We start from the raw sequence: 18320 nt of genomic DNA on the forward strand, positions 1-18320 counted from the left end.
CTACTTCCTTGACTTGCATTTAGCCTTTCCTGGTCTTTCCTCTGATGTTCTATCGTCCGCGTCCTCCTCGTTTCTCTTCTGTTTTTCGGCGCTTAGGCAGGTCCTGTCACACACAATGTTACCTTGCGTTAAACACAGTACATCACACAACAAAACACCACACTAGCACTGCAGTTCAGCAAAATGGGTAAGCATGTGCACCAGCACGCCCACAACCCTCAGAGCTCTCACTCTTCCTGCAGGGAAGACTCGTCCTCAGGATCAGGCTCTCCAGAAACCGCACCCTATCCTCTCCTGCCTTACACTCCTCCAAGCCTTGATGTAGCTGCAACCACCTGAAAAATGCAACCAAATACAGCCTTAATGAACTAGCAGCAATGAAATATGCCAGGTGTCTAGTTCAAGCAAATAGGTAGGTTTAAAAGACTTTCTCCTGGGGACATTTAAATTTTGAATATTTCAAGTGTCAATATAATATTTCAAGGTCTACTACAAGTGTCTGTTTCTGCATATTTTGAATAAACAATGCCCAGTTCAGGTTACAGCACAACATTAATTTAAAATGAAATAAAAACATGTTTTTCTCTGGCCCACAGATTTGATTAGATTTTTTAATATGGCCCCTTTACTGGTTTAGTTTGACACCCCTGCTCTGAACTTTACGTTTCTATTATGTGGTATTAATTAATGTGCAGCATCACTACACAAATAACCCGAGTGTAGACTGAGGAGAGTGTGGCTCATCCATGCCAGTCTCAGCTTAGGCACTGAATAAGCATGACACTGACCTGCCCCTCTTCTGGATGCAGTCCATCAGGCCAGCAGATATCCTGCACTCGTCTGTGCCTGTCGGTGTGTCTTGCTGCATCAGAGAGGGAATGATGTCCAGTCGTGGCAGTGCGGAGGGGGTTATCACATTACTGAGAGAGAAAGAGAGACACATTTGTCAGTTTGTCTACTTGAAAAACAGAGAAAAAATGTAAATTCTTTTATGTTTATTGTATTTACAGATAATTACAAATCTTTTAACATTTCAGCAGTGGAATCAGCCAAGAAAGGCTGTGCATAACAGTGATTTTACAGGGACAAGATCTGATAATATTCAAAGTAATAATTACTAATAATAATCACAGTTAATAACTATTCCACCAAGTGATGTAGTTTGTTAACAAAAACTATGGTTGCTAAGCAACATATCAGTCAAAGACTATTCGATTAACACGACAACAGTTTCTAATAACTTGTCAAATGTACATAAAACTCAGCATATTGAGTGTTTTACAGCAGCTTTGAATGTGTCTTACGCAATTAAATGTTAAAACTGGAACAATATATTTTACATAAATATGTAAGCATTATTTTGAAAATGATTGTGATGAATGGGTGTATATCTCACTATTTTGGATCTCTTTGATCTTCATTAGGAGGACAGCGGGGAAAGAGAGATTTCTCCACCAGATTCTCCACCGTTCTTCCTGCATGTTTGATCTACAGGGAGAGAAAACGCAACATGCTCACCACCACCATCTTCATTATTATAAGCAATAACATGGCTGCTACACTTATACAGATAACAGTACAATCTACATCTGTTCTGGACACAAACCTGGTGAGAGTATCCATATCCCATTGAGCCGTACGTGAACGCCAGATCTGCGTCCAGCTTGCAAACTTTCTGAAAACGTAAGAAATCAAATCATATATCTCTGTCTCTCTTCCACACAAGCAGAAAATAAAATAACAGAAATTTATGAACGCACACTTTACCTGTTGCCTGAGCCTCAAATTAAACTGGTGGCTCACTGAAGATTTCTGTAAGAAAAGAGGAAAAAATGGTTACGGTCTCATTATTGGTAATCAGTGACACTGAGTGGCTTAAATGAAACCTTTATACAGGTATAAGAATGAGAACGTGTCTCACCTTAAGGATTTCCTGCAGCTTGATGGTGTCTCTCCCCATGAGTTTAGGGGTGGCTGTGTCAGGATCTGTAATAATCAGTTCCACCACCATCAAACTCGACTGCTGAACCCCAACAACGTCTTCCTGCTGGATCTGCAAACGAAAATAGACAAGAAAGGTAAGGGGGGGACTTGCAGAATTGCCCGCTGACAATTATAAACATGTTTTGAGTCTAAGGTTTTTGTGTTTTTTCTTAAGCTAATAAACTCAGCACTATGCCTGAACCCAAAGCTCTTGTGAAGAATCATTACTCGCATAAAGTGGCCAGACCAATACAGAGGGGCTACACATGCTAATCAACTGTGTGCTACAATCTGGCGCCCCTGCGCAGTCATGACTGCATAGTCATTTAGTGTCTCTGAGGATTATTTCATTTCATGTTCAGGGCATCTTCAATTTTAACTTGAATCTTCTGAGATCCACAAACACATCAAATGTGTTGTTTCTATATATTTGTCTCTGTCTTTGCAATAATGCAGCACAGAAACACAGTTCAAACATTTTCTCGCCTTTCAGTTCTTCCTCATTGTGAGATCATATATTACTCACATCGGAGTTATGAGGCTATGAAGAGAGGCTGAAATACACGTCATCTGCCTCTCACTGTGTGTAATTGGTGGATTCATGTGTCTGTCAACAGTTTTTGTGAAACTGACCAATAGACACTCGGGAAATCACTAAACCATTCATTTTCAACCAGTCAAGATCAGAGACACGTGAAATGGCCTGTAAAGAATTTACGCCCGCTGAAGTTGCTGCAGTGGTTTTGTAAAACAGCAACGCAGATAACGGAGCATTTTCATATGAAACACATGGGTATCATGTTATATGCAATGTTTAGAGGCAAATTTAAGAAGATTTGCCAAAATCTAGAAAAATCCTTGAAGACCCCAGAGGGTTAAAAACCCATTTGTCTGCCGTGCACAAAGAGAAGACATTGATAAGTAATACTGACCTGTATAGTGAAGTGTTTCCATTCATCAAAGCACATGGGGTCGCTGTAGGGCTGCTGCACAGTGTATTTCACCGTTCTCCCAATAGTGATCCTCACGGCAGCCCAAGCGCCTTTCTTCAAAGGAGCTGCTGCAGAAAAACAGCCAAACCAGAACCAGCATTATTGATCAATGCAGACAAAATCAGCTTATAACAGTTTTGTTGCTGGATATTAGTACAAACACAGACTCAAAGACTAGACTTTAAACACTGAGACGGACAGAAACTTTAAACATACCAGCTTTACTGAAGTTTCTGCAGGTCTTCAGTTTTACAGTCAGGACCCCTGCCTGTCAAAGGAAAAAAAAACATGCATTTAAAAGGTTTTATAAGCCTGAGACATTCATTAGCATCATTCCCTAATGCAGTCACTATTAATGTGACTTTACACTTTATAGCAGCTCAAATACAGAGATATTTTAATGAATCGATTTAATCTGTCCTGAAAATGAATGACACCAACCGGCGCTCCGAGTGGAATCAATCGACGTGGTGGAGAAACTTCCTCACACTTGTCCTCTTCCTCAGCTTGAACGCGCTGAGCCGGGTAATACAATCTCAGGCGCTGCAGGGTAGAGATAAAAAGTAAGTGAACAAAAATATATATAATAATTCAATGAATGAAACAATAATCAAGTTTTAAAGGTGAGATGTTCTTCTTAGAGCTAACACAAGCTTAACTTATTCAATGTGCACTTGCAGTGTAAAAACGAAGGCAAAAATGGCATCTTATCGTACAGTAGAGAAGTTAATAGGTACCTGAACGAAAGAGCGAACTGTGGACAGCACACTCTGCAACATCCTGCTTCCAGATGAGCTCCGTGCTGCAGGCTCCATCTGAGAAATTAAGACAGAGCTGTGTTTACCAAAAGGAGCATATTAAAGCAATTAAAGCCACGAGAGGCTTTGAATTACGGTGATTTTAACACTGGAAGGGTGCAAATGGCATCAAGTGGCTGATTGCTTTTATAAAACGGCGGCCAACATAAAATATGATAAAGTACACAATTGTTCAGAAAATATTTTATTATTACTAATAATCTACATAAATAATGCCAATAAATGTACTTCCTTTAAAGTATGGTATCGTTGCCAAGCAACCAAGGACTGTGGTTCTTTCATGCACATTACATTTTTGTTGTATAACAATAAACATATGATAACACATCACTGTTTAATGCAAAAACTTTCACTTTAGAAATACTTGTTTGGTCACCAAGTTACCACCCCGAGTCTTTTTTAGCACCAATCCCGTGGCTCCCTCTTCTCGTGCTGGGGCTGAATCTCAAATGGCTCCCTGCTCCCTACATAGTGCACTACGTAGGGATTTAAATACTGGATCCTGCAGCCCAACAGAGCAAAATATAGCTAAGAAATAGTCATTTGGGACTCAGACACATCCATCCTTAATAAATGATGCACTGTTGGCTGTAGAGGCTAGAATTTCTAAACTTTAATAACTAGCACACTATTTAGGGAGTACAGAGCCGTTTGGGATTCAGCCTGGGTTTGAGTGAATCTAAACAACAATCCAGACTTCATCAGCTGATGAGCTCATTAAATTGGCTGAATTTGGTCTTTTCCTGACACTTAGTGGATCCAAACTGAATTCATGTTAGAAAATAGTAACAGAATCATAGCAGTGAGTAGAGACTCACCTCCTGGTTCTCCACCTCGATGCACACTGCTCCCCCACCGTCATGGCCGCTCCACTCTGTTTTCTCCTCGGCTGTCTGTCCACTCGTGGATCCATCGGTCTGGACCTGAGTCTCGGTCTCTGAAGCCAGATCTTCTGTTTTGGACTCAGTGGAAGCCAGAGGCTGTGGGCCGGCGTCCTGAGGGACAGCGCTGCTCTCATCCCTCACACTGTCCTCTACATGTGTGCTGCGGTCAGATGAGGAGGGAGTGGATGGTTCAGGCTGCTCTTCGCTCAGATTGAGGAGGGCTCCTTCATTTGGAGGAACAAGGCTGCTGAAAGTCCTGGAGCTTCTCTTTCTCTTCAGGCTTGTCCAGCTCCTGACCAGCACTTTCCTGCTGGATTTCCTCTCTTGCTCTCTGTCTCTCTCTCCTCTCTCTCTGTTGGTCTTCCTCTTGCTGGTTTTCCGTTTCTCTGTCCATCTTCATTATTTCTTGTACACTCACAGTGAATATCCTTTCCACTGTTTTCTGGCTGGTGACCTTCTTTTCTTCCTCTCTCTGGTTTTCCTTTTGGGCCAGCCTCTCCTTCATGGCCTGCAGCTCTCTCTTCAGATTTTCATCTCTCTGAACAATTTTCAGAGTCTTCCGCTCTTTCCTGGCTATTTTCTCTCTGATTTTCTCCAGCTTTTGTTTCAGCCTTTCTTCTCTCTCCTGGAATCTTTTGATCTCCATCTCATGCTGCTTCACTGTTTCCTCCAAATTCCTGATGACATTCTCTTGTTGAACCTGCTCCACTCCCATCAGCTCCTCATCATGAGTCTCTCTGGCACTCTGCAGCTTCTTCTTCTCTTCCTTCTTCTTCTGCTTTCTTTCCTTCTTGTTCAGCTCCATCTCTGTTCTCTCTCTCTGAGCCTGTTGGAGCTCCTCCTCCTCCCTCTGCCTCTCCCGGATTCTGTCCTTCTTCTTGAAGAGGGTGATTTTGGGGAAGCAGTTGCAGGCTGTGGGACTGGGTGGGGAACGCAGCTCCATCTCCTGCTCCGTCTCCTGTGGAGCTACTGACTATAAGATACAAAATGACCGGGTTAATACAGGTGTGGTTACTCAGTGTTTGATAAAGAGCTGCCGTGCACTATTAATGTTGTACCTTTGTCATCTTCCTCTGCTTCTGGTTTCTCTTCATCTTTCTCTCTTCTGCTCTTTCCTCATACAGTCGTTGTGTTCTGGTTTGGAAAATCACAAATGAGAAAACATCCATACCAATTTATAGTTATTGGTTTTGTTTAAGGATTTAACTGCTTCACCATCCACTGCTTCATTACCAGAAGAGTGAATGTGAAATAGTTTACACTCCAAATTAAACATGAGACTGTCCAATTTAAAATGTTGTCTGACACAAGATTCTAATCCAACATCTTGAATGCTGGTTCGGCCTCTCAGGCACAGTTTTAGAATGGTTTAAATCACATTTATGTAATAGGCAGTTCATGGTTTTAATGGGAAATCAAGGCTAACATTTACTCAATTTTATACCCAAAGAAACATTGGTTAATTTCAGTAAATTAGATACTGTAAATATTTTCTGAATAGTACGGTAACCTGTTTCTGACAATGGAAGTCACAATAATGAGAATGTTTCCCATAATTATGACTTAGGATCGCATAAGCACGACTTAGAATCTCATAATTATGACTTACTATCTCATAAGCACGACTTAGAATCTCATTATTATGACTTCCTATCTCATAAGCACAACTTAGAATCTCATTATTATGACTTACTGTCTCATAAGCATGTCATAGAATCTCATAATTACAACTTAGTATCCCATAAGAATGATTTTGCATATCAAAATGACTTATCCGCTCATAATTAGGACTTGTCTTATCATAATTATCATCTTAAAATTACGATTTAATATCATATTAAGGACTGATCTCATAAATATGAGAAAATGTTCTCATTATGAGACACTAAGTCATAATAAGAGATACTATATGAACCTATTTTTTAAAAGGCATAAACGGGCGTCCATAGGTATGGTGACCATTCAGAATCGTCTCATTTAATTGCTGTAAGATAACTTTTCATCCTTTTATCTAAGTAAAGGGACAAACAAGGCTTAAATGAATATTTAGCAGTAGATGAAAGAAAACATTTATAAACTGTGTTTTTTTTTAGTGAAAAATAAACCGGATTAACTTAGTCACTGAAAAGTAAAGGGAAATCTGTTCTCCACTGCGGATAATCGCTCAGTAGATGAGCTGATGTTAGAGCTGCAGCTGTAAAGCCGCGGTTGGTCAGGCGAGTTTCTAACGGCAGCTGTTCCAGCAGCACAAGTTCAACTGTAAAGAACCGAGCAAAATGAACCGGTACGAAAGAACGATTCGCGAATCGCACATCACCAGTAGAGTTTGTTCACAAACAGCTGCTGAACTTTAGTCCTTTTTCTACGAACAGAGCTGCATAAATCAGAGTTACACTCACCTTTTGGTGACCTCGTTGACGGACCGGTTAACGATGCTTCCGCGACGAAAAACCGTTTAAGGAGAAACCGATTGCTCTTTGGTAGTTATTTATGACGCCCCGTCACCATGGAGACGAGGCTCTATGACGTCACAACGGACGCATTTTGCCCATAAATATATTTCTATTCCAATTAATTACGTTTAAAGCCAAAGTACGTAAATAACGGTTTTATCTGCATCCATCAAAAACAAGGGCTGCTAAACACCAGAGGGCGCTCGTGAGCGAGTCCACAGTGAATGGGGCGAATGGAGTTAAACGGCTAAAAGCGAAAAGTGTAAATAGTTTCTGATCACCTGCCCAGAACTATCCTTTAATTTTAGAAAGTAGAAGGATGTAACGTAAAAGTGCTGTATTCCGTACAGTACTTCGGCACTTTTCGCGTTTCAGCAGGTATTGCGGAAAGACCCGAAGTCATACAGGGTGTAATGATTGGTTGGACTCTGCAAAATCTGCCTAGCAACCAGGATACATTTTGATTGGTCACATTTGGGCCAATACTTTTAAAGAAATAGGAAAAAAAAAGCGTCATCTGCGTCAACGGTTTGTACCGTCAGTATTCCGTACACCAGCTTCCACAGAAGGAGCGGTTTTCCGTACAGTGTTTTCCCTGCATTTTATTTGAAGTTTTATGAAATCTAATTGCATTAAATTACACATTAACTGATTATACTGATTATGAAAGTGAATTAATATAAACACTATGTGCAGTGAATGAGGCTACCATGGAAAGAAGTCCCGTAAAGTGAGTCAGTGCTGTGAAGCTGCGCAGCTGAAAGGAGTCTGCTAAGGTAGCTAAATTAGGTGTAAACTTAGATTAACAACTCAGTACTAAACATACTGTGTTTCATGGTGATGATCCATTGTTTGATATTCGTTTAAGTGTTAAATATGATGTTCAAACGTGCAAAAATGCATTTTAACTGACCGGGGGTCGGTCACTATTTGCACAGATTTGATGTCCAAACCCAGCTTAGATGGTCTTGCCAACCGATTTGATGGAAAAAAGCATATATGACAATGTCTCAGATGTATTGTTGACAAATGTCAAGAAAGTACTTTTTATTACACAAACAGGAAAAGTTGCAAGTGTACGGAATACCGTGATCTTACGTTATTTCACTAAAAACCAAAGGAAACACCTGTAGCTACGTTTCCTTTTTTCTACAGCAAACGGGTTTTCGGCAGCAGGACAGGAGCAGAACTGCTGAGCAGCTCATTGGCTGTTCGCGCTCAGTTCAAAAGCACTCAAAAATATAACAACGATATTAAAATGTTTTATGCTGTTCTGCGTTTAGAAAATGAATGTATTATTTTATATTCAAAATGTTTAGACATTCATGAGCTATGATTTTGCTCAAATGCTCCATCTTAAGCCCTTCATTTTGGACTCGCTCCGGAGCGCCCTCTACCGTTTGATAGACCCGGAACACTTTACAAAGCGGAAATTCTCCTCTCTAAAAGTTCTTTAGTTTGTTCACAAACAGCTGCTGAACTTTAGTTCTTTTTCTACGAACAGAGCTGCGTAAATCTGAGAGTCACACTGACCTTTTGTTGATCTCACTGACGGACCGCTTAACGATGCTTCCGCCACGAAAAACCGTTTGAGGCTAAACCGACTGCTCTCTGGTATTTATACCCGCTCGTCACCATAGAGACGAGGCTCTATGACGTCATAATGCCTGGTGGATGCCTTTTGCCCATAAATGGATTTCCGGATTAAAAAGCCTCCACAAAGAAAATAAAATTAATTAATTACATTTAAAGCCAAGATATATAAATAACGGTTTTATTTATATCTGCATTTTTAATTTATATCCTACATTTATTGATTCATGCATTTATTTTTTATTTTATTGAGTGGTTTATTTCAGTAATTCTTTCTTCTTCATAAAATACACTAAATCTTCACTCTATTATTTAATCATACAGACAATATTCTGTGTCTAATCATGTGAAAAAGCAGTGCGGTTACCTGTTTAGAGACTGACGGTGGAGATTTTGAGCCGAGGCTAAAATAATCAATGTTTCTGTCACATTTACAGAATGGCTATAGTTTTTGCAACATTCATACTTTTTTTAAAGTAACTTTTATATGTAACTTAGTGTAAATCTGACACATAAATTGACATAAGCCAGCTAACGTCAGTTATTCATACTAAGCTGATATTGTGGCAAAATTAAAGGCTAGATTAGCACCTGTAGCCTAGCATTAGCTTTGCCATTACTTATCCAAATATAAAAACTCTAATAAAACCACACTACATGTAAAAGTTTTAAAATCCTTTTAATGTCTAAAGAAAAATTATTAGTCCCTTTTGAGATAAAATAAGGCCAAAAAGGTTTATAAAATACTTTTTCATTAGGAAGTTAATTTAAACCAATAGTGCAGCTTTTGGAAACATTTTCAAAGCTGCACTATAGCAGATTCACTGCATTAATCAACAGTTACACTCTCAGAAAAAAGGTATGAAACTGTCACTTTGTCACTGCGGGACCCCTCGTGTCACTGGGGTGGTACCATCAACGGTACATCTCAGTACCTTTAGTCAGAGAACATGATTGTACCAATTGTCCTATCTAGAACCTTCTTGAAATGGGTTCTATATAGCACCAAAAACTGTTCTTCTATTGTGACAAGGTCAAACTTGTAGCAATGGGTGCTATATATACCGTTTTCTAAAGGTTCTATATAGAACCATCTCTACCAGTTATCTGTCAGTCTGAAGAACCCTTTCATGATGTAAAGAAACCTTTAATCATAGAGAGGGTTCTTTGTGTGTTCATGGTTCTATATAGAACCAATTTCTTTACTGAAGAACTCTTGAAGATCCATCTTTTTTAAGAGTATAGTTATATTCCAAATCATATAAAAGACACTTGTTGAACAGTTTACTGTGGGAAACATGAAGAGTACTGGCTGCAGTATTTTGTGCACCATAAGCCACGAAAAAAACCTTTTTGCAAATATCTAACATGAATATTTTGTCTAGTTGTCTTTATATTATCGATAGTTCAAACATATATTTTTTAATATTTCTCACACCTGAGGGCTACTATGTGTATGCAAACTTTAGAAAAGGCCACACAGTCAACCTGGATGTTTAAACATCGACCGGATGGACATGTAAGATTTGTAAATGACTAAATTATAACTCAGGAACACATATTTGAGAATAAGTGCCATTATTTGAAAATGCTTGGATAAGTATGAATCCCATACATGTAACTAGTTATTACCCTCCTTAAAAGAGTTTCAGACGTACAACATTATACCATTTTAACTGGAAGGGAAAGTTTGTGAACAAGCTTAATGTCGGTTTAACAAAGTCAATGCTGTGAAGCCTCAGGTGGTTGCTAAAGTGTTACTCTTACATCCCAGGTGGTTGCTAAGTCGTTGCTAGGCTGTTGCTGTGGTATCCCAGGTGGTTGCTGTCGGTCCCAAAATAGCACAATTCTACGATTCTGCAAAGTTTTCTAGAGCCCACTTTCACATTCTTGTTACATCTTCATTATGACTTAACACTCATCACAAATCACTTAAAAACATTCTTTATTAAGGCACTTTTACAATATTTTCATATTATAAAATATTTTTAAAAAATCAGTAAAATGTTTTCAGAAAATTAAATAATGCACAATGTATTGGCCTATCAGAAGCTTAAGCTTGCTTTTGCGTTCACTGAACTCGTATGAAGACCAACAGTCTTTGCTATTGACTACTGACTCTCTATAGCTCTACAAAGAGCTTGGATTCATGCCGATATGTGACATTAGAACAGAAAACCTACACAAATCAGTACTATACGCTACTATGCTCCAGTTAAGGTACAGGCCACATTAAATTAAATTAAACTAAAACTGGCTTAAAACTGAGAAGCAGTGAAAGACTGTAGACTTCCATTAAAGAGAATTCCACCGATTTCTCTAAATTTCTGGATAATACAGTCATTGAGATGTAGACAAAGTCATTCAGAGTGGTTTGCTGTGAAATGGTGAACATCTAATGTTTAATCTATTTCTAATGTACAGCTTATATGTGCTCTAATGTGCACTCAATGGTGTCTGCTGGCCCTCAATGTTTCACATATTACAGCACTTCCTTGCACTTATACCAGTGTAACCAAATATCCTATAATAATAATATTACAGGATGAACTAGTAAACTAAAAAACAGAGCATCAGAAGATCAAAACCTGTCAAATGTATTCAAACATATCTTTGGGTTGAAATAACATGTTACAAAAAAAAACCTCCTATGAAATGAACTGTAGACAAGAAAATAAAAGTAAAATGATCAAAACCAAAAATAATGATGGAAAGCTCCGCCTACAGTGCTCAAATATTCAGAAACAGGCTGTGATGGCAAAAATACTGATCATTGTCCCAACGTGCAAATAACAGCTAATAACACTGTAAAAATCATTTTAACTTTTTTTGAGACGAAGCATGACCGGTATCACCCGGAATGTATGATTTTACAGTGAGCTGATGTATTTAAGAAATACAATAGATTACTGCAGTGTTTCTGCTGTAAATTTAGATCAGTTCTTTACAATGACAAACGGCGCATTTCATGCCAAAACCACTCTGATTGACTTTGTTTACATCTTAAACACTTAATTAAACTTTGAATTGTCCTCTGATGTCTGTATAGATGATATGTGACTAACAAGCTGTTGTCCCTTTTTGGGGGGCTCTGGAATTACATTGATGAGATCTGCGCCCATTTGCTGGTTTACAGTGAGGCACCATGATGGATCACACAGAAGAAACATGTCCAAATAGACACAGGCAGGAAAATAAAATGAACCTCCATGTAAATCATCTACGTCAGCAAAGTATTTAGTTAGCCATGCTAGTTATTTGAATGTTGCTAATAGCCAATGTTACCTGTAATAGCTACTGGCTTTCAATCTCGACAACAACACGAAGTAAATCAGTAAAAAGTTGTTAGCTCACTATGAAAATTTCAGTTTAACATAATGTGGCTTCAATCACTAAAAAGTGGATAAAATCACACAGCATGGCGAGCTATGGATTTTGGAATTGGCCTGTTTTACCGCCCTCTTTTACAAATGCGAGATTTGCATTTGAAAAGGAGACAACAGATTATGTATATACGGAGTTCCATACGTCCGTACTTCGATATCAGACACAGCCTAATTGTATAGAGGCACACATTTCAATAATGAAACCTGAAACAGTGGAAAGTTGTTTCAAGCTTAAGTTATGGCCACGAATGTTTCACGAGTTTTCAAATTCAGTTTACCTAAAACAAAGTTACATTTCCTCAGAAAACTGGGAGCAAAATATTGCTTTTATTTGGAGAAATTAAGCACTTTGTTGTTATTTGCTGCAGGCAAGTCGAGATGGTGGGAATGGAGCAGGATAAAGAGGAACAGGCGAGTTCTGCTCTTTTTGCTCTCTACTTCCTTGACTTGCATTTAGCCTTTCCTGGTCTTTCCTCTGATGTTCTATCGTCCGCGTCCTCCTCGTTTCTCTTCTGTTTTTCGGCGCTTAGGCAGGTCCTGTCACACACAATGTTACCTTGCGTTAAACACAGTACATCACACAACAAAACACCACACTAGCACTGCAGTTCAGCAAAATGGGTAAGCATGTGCACCAGCACGCCCACAACCCTCAGAGCTCTCACTCTTCCTGCAGGGAAGACTCGTCCTCAGGATCAGGCTCTCCAGAAACTGCACCCTATCCTCTCCTGCCTTACACTCCTCCAAGCCTTGATGTAGCTGCAACAACCTGAAAAATGCAACCAAATACAGCCTTAATGAACTTGCAGCAATGAAATATGCCAGGTGTCTAGTTCAAGCAAATAGGTAGGTTTAAAAGACTTTCTCCTGGGGACATTTAAATTTTGAATATTTCAAGTGTCAATATAATATTTCAAGGTCTACTACAAGTGTCTGTATTTTACTGTTAAAGTTTTTGCATAGTTTGAATAAACAATGCCCAGTTCAGGTTACAGCACAACATTAATTTAAAATGAAATAAAAACATGTTTTTCTCTGGCCCACAGATTTGATTTTTTAATATGGCCCTCTTACTGGTTGAATTTGACACCCCTGCTCTGAACGTTACATTTCTATTATGTGGTATTAATTAATGTGCATCACTACACAAATAACCCGAGTGTAGACTGAGGAGAGTGTGGCTCATCCATGCCAGTCTCAGCTTAGGTGTTAATAAAGAATGACACTGACCTGCCCCTCTTCTGGATGCAGTCCATCAGGCCAGCAGATATCCTGCACTCGTCTGTGCCTGTCGGTGTGTCTTGCTGCATCAGAGAGGGAATGATGTCCAGTCGTGGCAGTGCGGAGGGGGTTATCACATTACTGAGAGAGAAAGAGAGACACATTTGTCAGTTTGTCTACTTGAAAAACAGAGAAAAAATGTAAATTCTTTTATGTTTATTGTATTTACAGATAATTACAAATCTTTTAACATTTCAGCAGTGGAATCAGCCAAGAAAGGCTGTGCATAACAGTGATTTTACAGGGACAAGATCTGATAATATTCAAAGTAATAATTACTAATAATAATCACAGTTAATAACTATTCCACCAAGTGATGTAGTTTGTTAACAAAAACTATGGTTGCTAAGCAACATATCAGTCAAAGACTATTCGATTAACACGACAACAGTTTCTAATAACTTGTCAAATGTACATAAAACTCAGCATATTGAGTGTTTTACAGCAGCTTTGAATGTGTCTTACGCAATTAAATGTTAAAACTGGAACAATATATTTTACATAAATATGTAAGCATTATTTTGAAAATGATTGTAATGAATGGGTGTATATCTCACTATTTTGGATCTCTTTGATCTTCATTAGGAGGACAGCGGGGAAAGAGAGATTTCTCCACCAGATTCTCCACCGTTCTTCCTGCATGTTTGATCTACAGGGAGAGAAAACGCAACATGCTCACCACCACCATCTTCATTATTATAAGCAATAACATGGCTGCTACACTTATACAGATAACAGTACAATCTACATCTGTTCTGGACACAAACCTGGTGAGAGTATCCATATCCCATTGAGCCGTACGTGAACGCCAGATCTGCGTCCAGCTTGCAAACTTTCTGAAAACGTAAGAAATCAAATCATATATCTCTGTCTCTCTTCCACACAAGCAGAAAATAAAATAACAGAAATTTATGAACGCACACTTTACCTGTTGCCTGAGCCTCAAATTAAACTGGTGGCTCACTGAAGATTTCTGTAAGAAAAGAGGAAAAAATGGTTACGGTCTCATTATTGGTAATCAGTGACACTGAGTGGCTTAAATGAAACCTTTATACAGGTAAAAGAATGAGAACGTGTCTCACCTTAAGGATTTCCTGCAGCTTGATGGTGTCTCTCCCCATGAGTTTAGGGGTGGCTGTGTCAGGATCTGTAATAATCAGTTCCACCACCATCAAACTCGACTGCTGAACCCCAACAACGTCTTCCTGCTGGATCTGCAAACGAAAATAGACAAGAAAGGTAAGGGGGGGACTTGCAGAATTGCCCGCTGACAATTATAAACACGTTTTGAGTCTAAGGTTTTTGTGTTTTTTCTTAAGCTAATAAACTCAGCACTATGCCTGAACCCAAAGCTCTTGTGAAGAATCATTACTCGCATAAAGTGGCCAGACCAATACAGAGGGGCTACACCTGCTAATCAACTGTGTGCTACAATCTGGCGCCCCTGCTCAGTCATGACTGCATAGTCATTTAGTGTCTCTGAGGATTATTTCATTTCATGTTCAGGGCATCTTCAATTTTAACTTGAATCTTCTGAGGTCCACAAACACATCAAATGTGTTGTTTCTATATATTTGTCTCTGTCTTTGCAATAATGCAGCACAGAAACACAGTTCAAACATTTTCTCGCCTTTCAGTTCTTCCTCATTGTGAGATCATATATTACTCACATCGGAGTTATGAGGCTATGAAGAGAGGCTGAAATACACGTCATCTGCCTCTCACTGTGTGTAATTGGTGGATTCATGTGTCTGTCAACAGTTTTTGTGAAACTGACCAATGGACACTCGGGAAATCACTAAACCATTCATTTTCAACCAGTCAAGATCAGAGACACGTGAAATGGCCTGTAAAGAATTTACGCCCGCTGAAGTTGCTGCAGTGGTTTTGTAAAATAGCAACGCAGATAACGGAGCATTTTCATATGAAACACATGGGTATCATGTTATATGCAATGTTTAGAGGCAAATTTAAGAAGATTTGCCAAAATCTAGAAAAATCCTTGAAGACCCCAGAGGGTTAAAAACCCATTTGTCTGCCGTGCACAAAGAGAAGACATTGATAAGTAATACTGACCTGTATGGTGAAGTGTTTCCATTCATCAAAGCACATGGGGTCGCTGTAGGGCTGCTGCACAGTGTATTTCACCGTTCTCCCAATAGTGATCCTCACGGCAGCCCAAGCGCCTTTCTTCAAAGGAGCTGCTGCAGAAAAACAGCCAAACCAGAACCAGCATTATTGATCAATGCAGACAAAATCAGCTTATAACAGTTTTGTTGCTGGATATCAGTACAAACACAGACTCAAAGACTAGACTTTAAACACTGAGACGGACAGAAACTTTAAACATACCAGCTTTACTGAAGTTTCTGCAGGTCTTCAGTTTTACAGTCAGGACCCCTGCCTGTCAAAGGAAAAAAAAACATGCATTTAAAAGGTTTTATAAGCCTGAGACATTCATTAGCATCATTCCCTAATGCAGTCACTATTAATGTGACTTTACACTTTATAGCAGCTCAAATACAGAGATATTTTAATGAATCGATTTAATCTGTCCTGAAAATGAATGACACCAACCGGCGCTCCGAGTGGAATCAATCGACGTGGTGGAGAAACTTCCTCACACTTGTCCTCTTCCTCAGCTTGAACGTGCTGAGCTGAGTGATACAATCTCAGGCGCTGCAGGGTAGAGATAAAAAGTAAGTGAACAAAAATATATATAATAATTCAATGAATGAAACAATAATCAAGTTTTAAAGGTGAGACGTTCTTCTTAGAGCTAACACAAGCTTAACTTATTCAATGTGCACTTGCAGTGTAAAAACGAAGGCAAAAATGGCATCTTATCGTACAGTAGAGAAGTTAATAGGTACCTGAACGAAAGAGCGAACTGTGGACAGCACACTCTGCAACATCCTGCTTCCAGATGAGCTCCGTGCTGCAGGCTCCATCTGAGAAATTAAGACAGAGCTGTGTTTACCAAAAGGAGCATATTAAAGCAATTAAAGCCACGAGAGGCTTTGAATTACGGTGATTTTAACACTGGAAGGGTGCAAATGGCATCAAGTGGCTGATTGCTTTTATAAAACGGCGGCCAACATAAAATATGATAAAGTACACAATTGTTCAGAAAATATTTTATTATTACTAATAATCTACATAAATAATGCCAATAAATGTACTTCCTTTAAAGTATGGTATCGTTGCCAAGCAACCAAGGACTGTGGTTCTTTCATGAACATTACATTTTTGTTGTATAACAATAAATAGTCATTTGGGACTCAGACACATCCATCCTTAATAAATGATGCACTGTTGGCTGTAGAGGCTAGAATTTCTAAACTTTAATAACTAGCACACTATTTAGGGAGTACAGAGCCGTTTGGGATTCAGCCTGGGTTTGAGTGAATCTAAACAACAATCCAGACTTCATCAGCTGATGAGCTCATTAAATTGGCTGAATTTGGTCTTTTCCTGACACTTAGTGGATCCAAACTGAATTCATGTTAGAAAATAGTAACAGAATCATAGCAGTGAGTAGAGACTCACCTCCTGGTTCTCCACCTCGATGCACACTGCTCCCCCACCGTCATGGCCGCTCCACTCTGTTTTCTCCTCGGCTGTCTGTCCACTCGTGGATCCATCGGTCTGGACCTGAGTCTCGGTCTCTGAAGCCAGATCTTCTGTTTTGGACTCAGTGGAAGCCAGAGGCTGTGGGCCGGCGTCCTGAGGGACAGCGCTGCTCTCATCCCTCACACTGTCCTCTACATGTGTGCTGCGGTCAGATGAGGAGGGAGTGGATGGTTCAGGCTGCTCTTCGCTCAGATTGAGGAGGGCTCCTTCATTTGGAGGAACAAGGCTGCTGAAGTCCTGGAGCTTCTCTTTCTCTTCAGGCTTGTCCAGCTCCTGACCAGCACTTTCCTGCTGGATTTCCTCTCTTGCTCTCTGTCTCTCTCTCCTCTCTCTCTGTTGGTCTTCCTCTTGCTGGTTTTCCGTTTCTCTGTCCATCTTCATTATTTCTTGTACACTCACAGTGAATATCCTTTCCACTGTTTTCTGGCTGGTGACCTTCTTTTCTTCCTCTCTCTGGTTTTCCTTTTGGGCCAGCCTCTCCTTCATGGCCTGCAGCTCTCTCTTCAGATTTTCATCTCTCTGAACAATTTTCAGAGTCTTCCGCTCTTTCCTGGCTATTTTCTCTCTGATTTTCTCCAGCTTTTGTTTCAGCCTTTCTTCTCTCTCCTGGAATCTTTTGATCTCCATCTCATGCTGCTTCACTGTTTCCTCCAAATTCCTGATGACATTCTCTTGTTGAACCTGCTCCACTCCCATCAGCTCCTCATCATGAGTCTCTCTGGCACTCTGCAGCTTCTTCTTCTCTTCCTTCTTCTTCTGCTTTCTTTCCTTCTTGTTCAGCTCCATCTCTGTTCTCTCTCTCTGAGCCTGTTGGAGCTCCTCCTCCTCCCTCTGCCTCTCCCGGATTCTGTCCTTCTTCTTGAAGAGGGTGATTTTGGGGAAGCAGTTGCAGGCTGTGGGACTGGGTGGGGAACGCAGCTCCATCTCCTGCTCCGTCTCCTGTGGAGCTACTGACTATAAGATACAAAATGACCGGGTTAATACAGGTGTGGTTACTCAGTGTTTGATAAAGAGCTGCCGTGCACTATTAATGTTGTACCTTTGTCATCTTTCCTCTGCTTCTGGTTTCTCTTCATCTTTCTCTCTTCTGCTCTTTCCTCATACAGTCGTTGTGTTCTGGTTTGGAAAATCACAAATAAGAAAACATACATACCAATTTATAGTTATTGGTTTTGTTTAAGGATTTAACTGCTTCACCATCCACTGCTTCATTACCAGAAGAGTGAATGTGAAATAGTTTACACTCCAAATTAAACATGAGACTGTCCAATTTAAAATGTTGTCTGACACAAGATTC

The 18320-nt window shown here is 39.7% G+C and overlaps 2 protein-coding genes across 2 annotated transcripts; both read right to left on the reverse strand.

The window, feature by feature from the left end:
• On the reverse strand, positions 1-5392 carry LOC118819263. The gene is made up of 13 exons (XM_036586974.1): positions 4975-5392; positions 4612-4901; positions 3713-3790; positions 3417-3518; positions 3192-3243; positions 2916-3043; positions 1922-2053; positions 1768-1812; positions 1607-1675; positions 1397-1488; positions 789-920; positions 232-335; positions 1-122 (listed from the first exon to the last, which is right to left on the reverse strand). The coding sequence occupies exons 1-13, from the start codon at positions 5390-5392 to the stop codon at positions 1-3; spliced, it is 1764 nt and encodes a 587-aa protein (XP_036442867.1).
• Positions 5393-12543: 7151 nt separating this feature from the next.
• Positions 12544-18071, reverse strand: LOC118819265 (trichohyalin-like). Its single transcript, XM_036586976.1, has 13 exons — positions 18063-18071; positions 16940-17977; positions 16264-16341; positions 15968-16069; positions 15743-15794; positions 15467-15594; positions 14473-14604; positions 14319-14363; positions 14158-14226; positions 13948-14039; positions 13340-13471; positions 12775-12878; positions 12544-12665 (listed from the first exon to the last, which is right to left on the reverse strand). Exons 1-13 carry the CDS (start codon positions 18069-18071, stop codon positions 12544-12546), a joined length of 2103 nt encoding a protein of 700 aa, XP_036442869.1.
• Between the last annotated feature and the right edge of the window lie 249 nt (positions 18072-18320).

This window comes from Colossoma macropomum, unplaced genomic scaffold (genome assembly GCF_904425465.1).
Source record: "Colossoma macropomum unplaced genomic scaffold, Colossoma_macropomum, whole genome shotgun sequence".
NCBI lineage: Eukaryota > Metazoa > Chordata > Actinopteri > Characiformes > Serrasalmidae > Colossoma > Colossoma macropomum.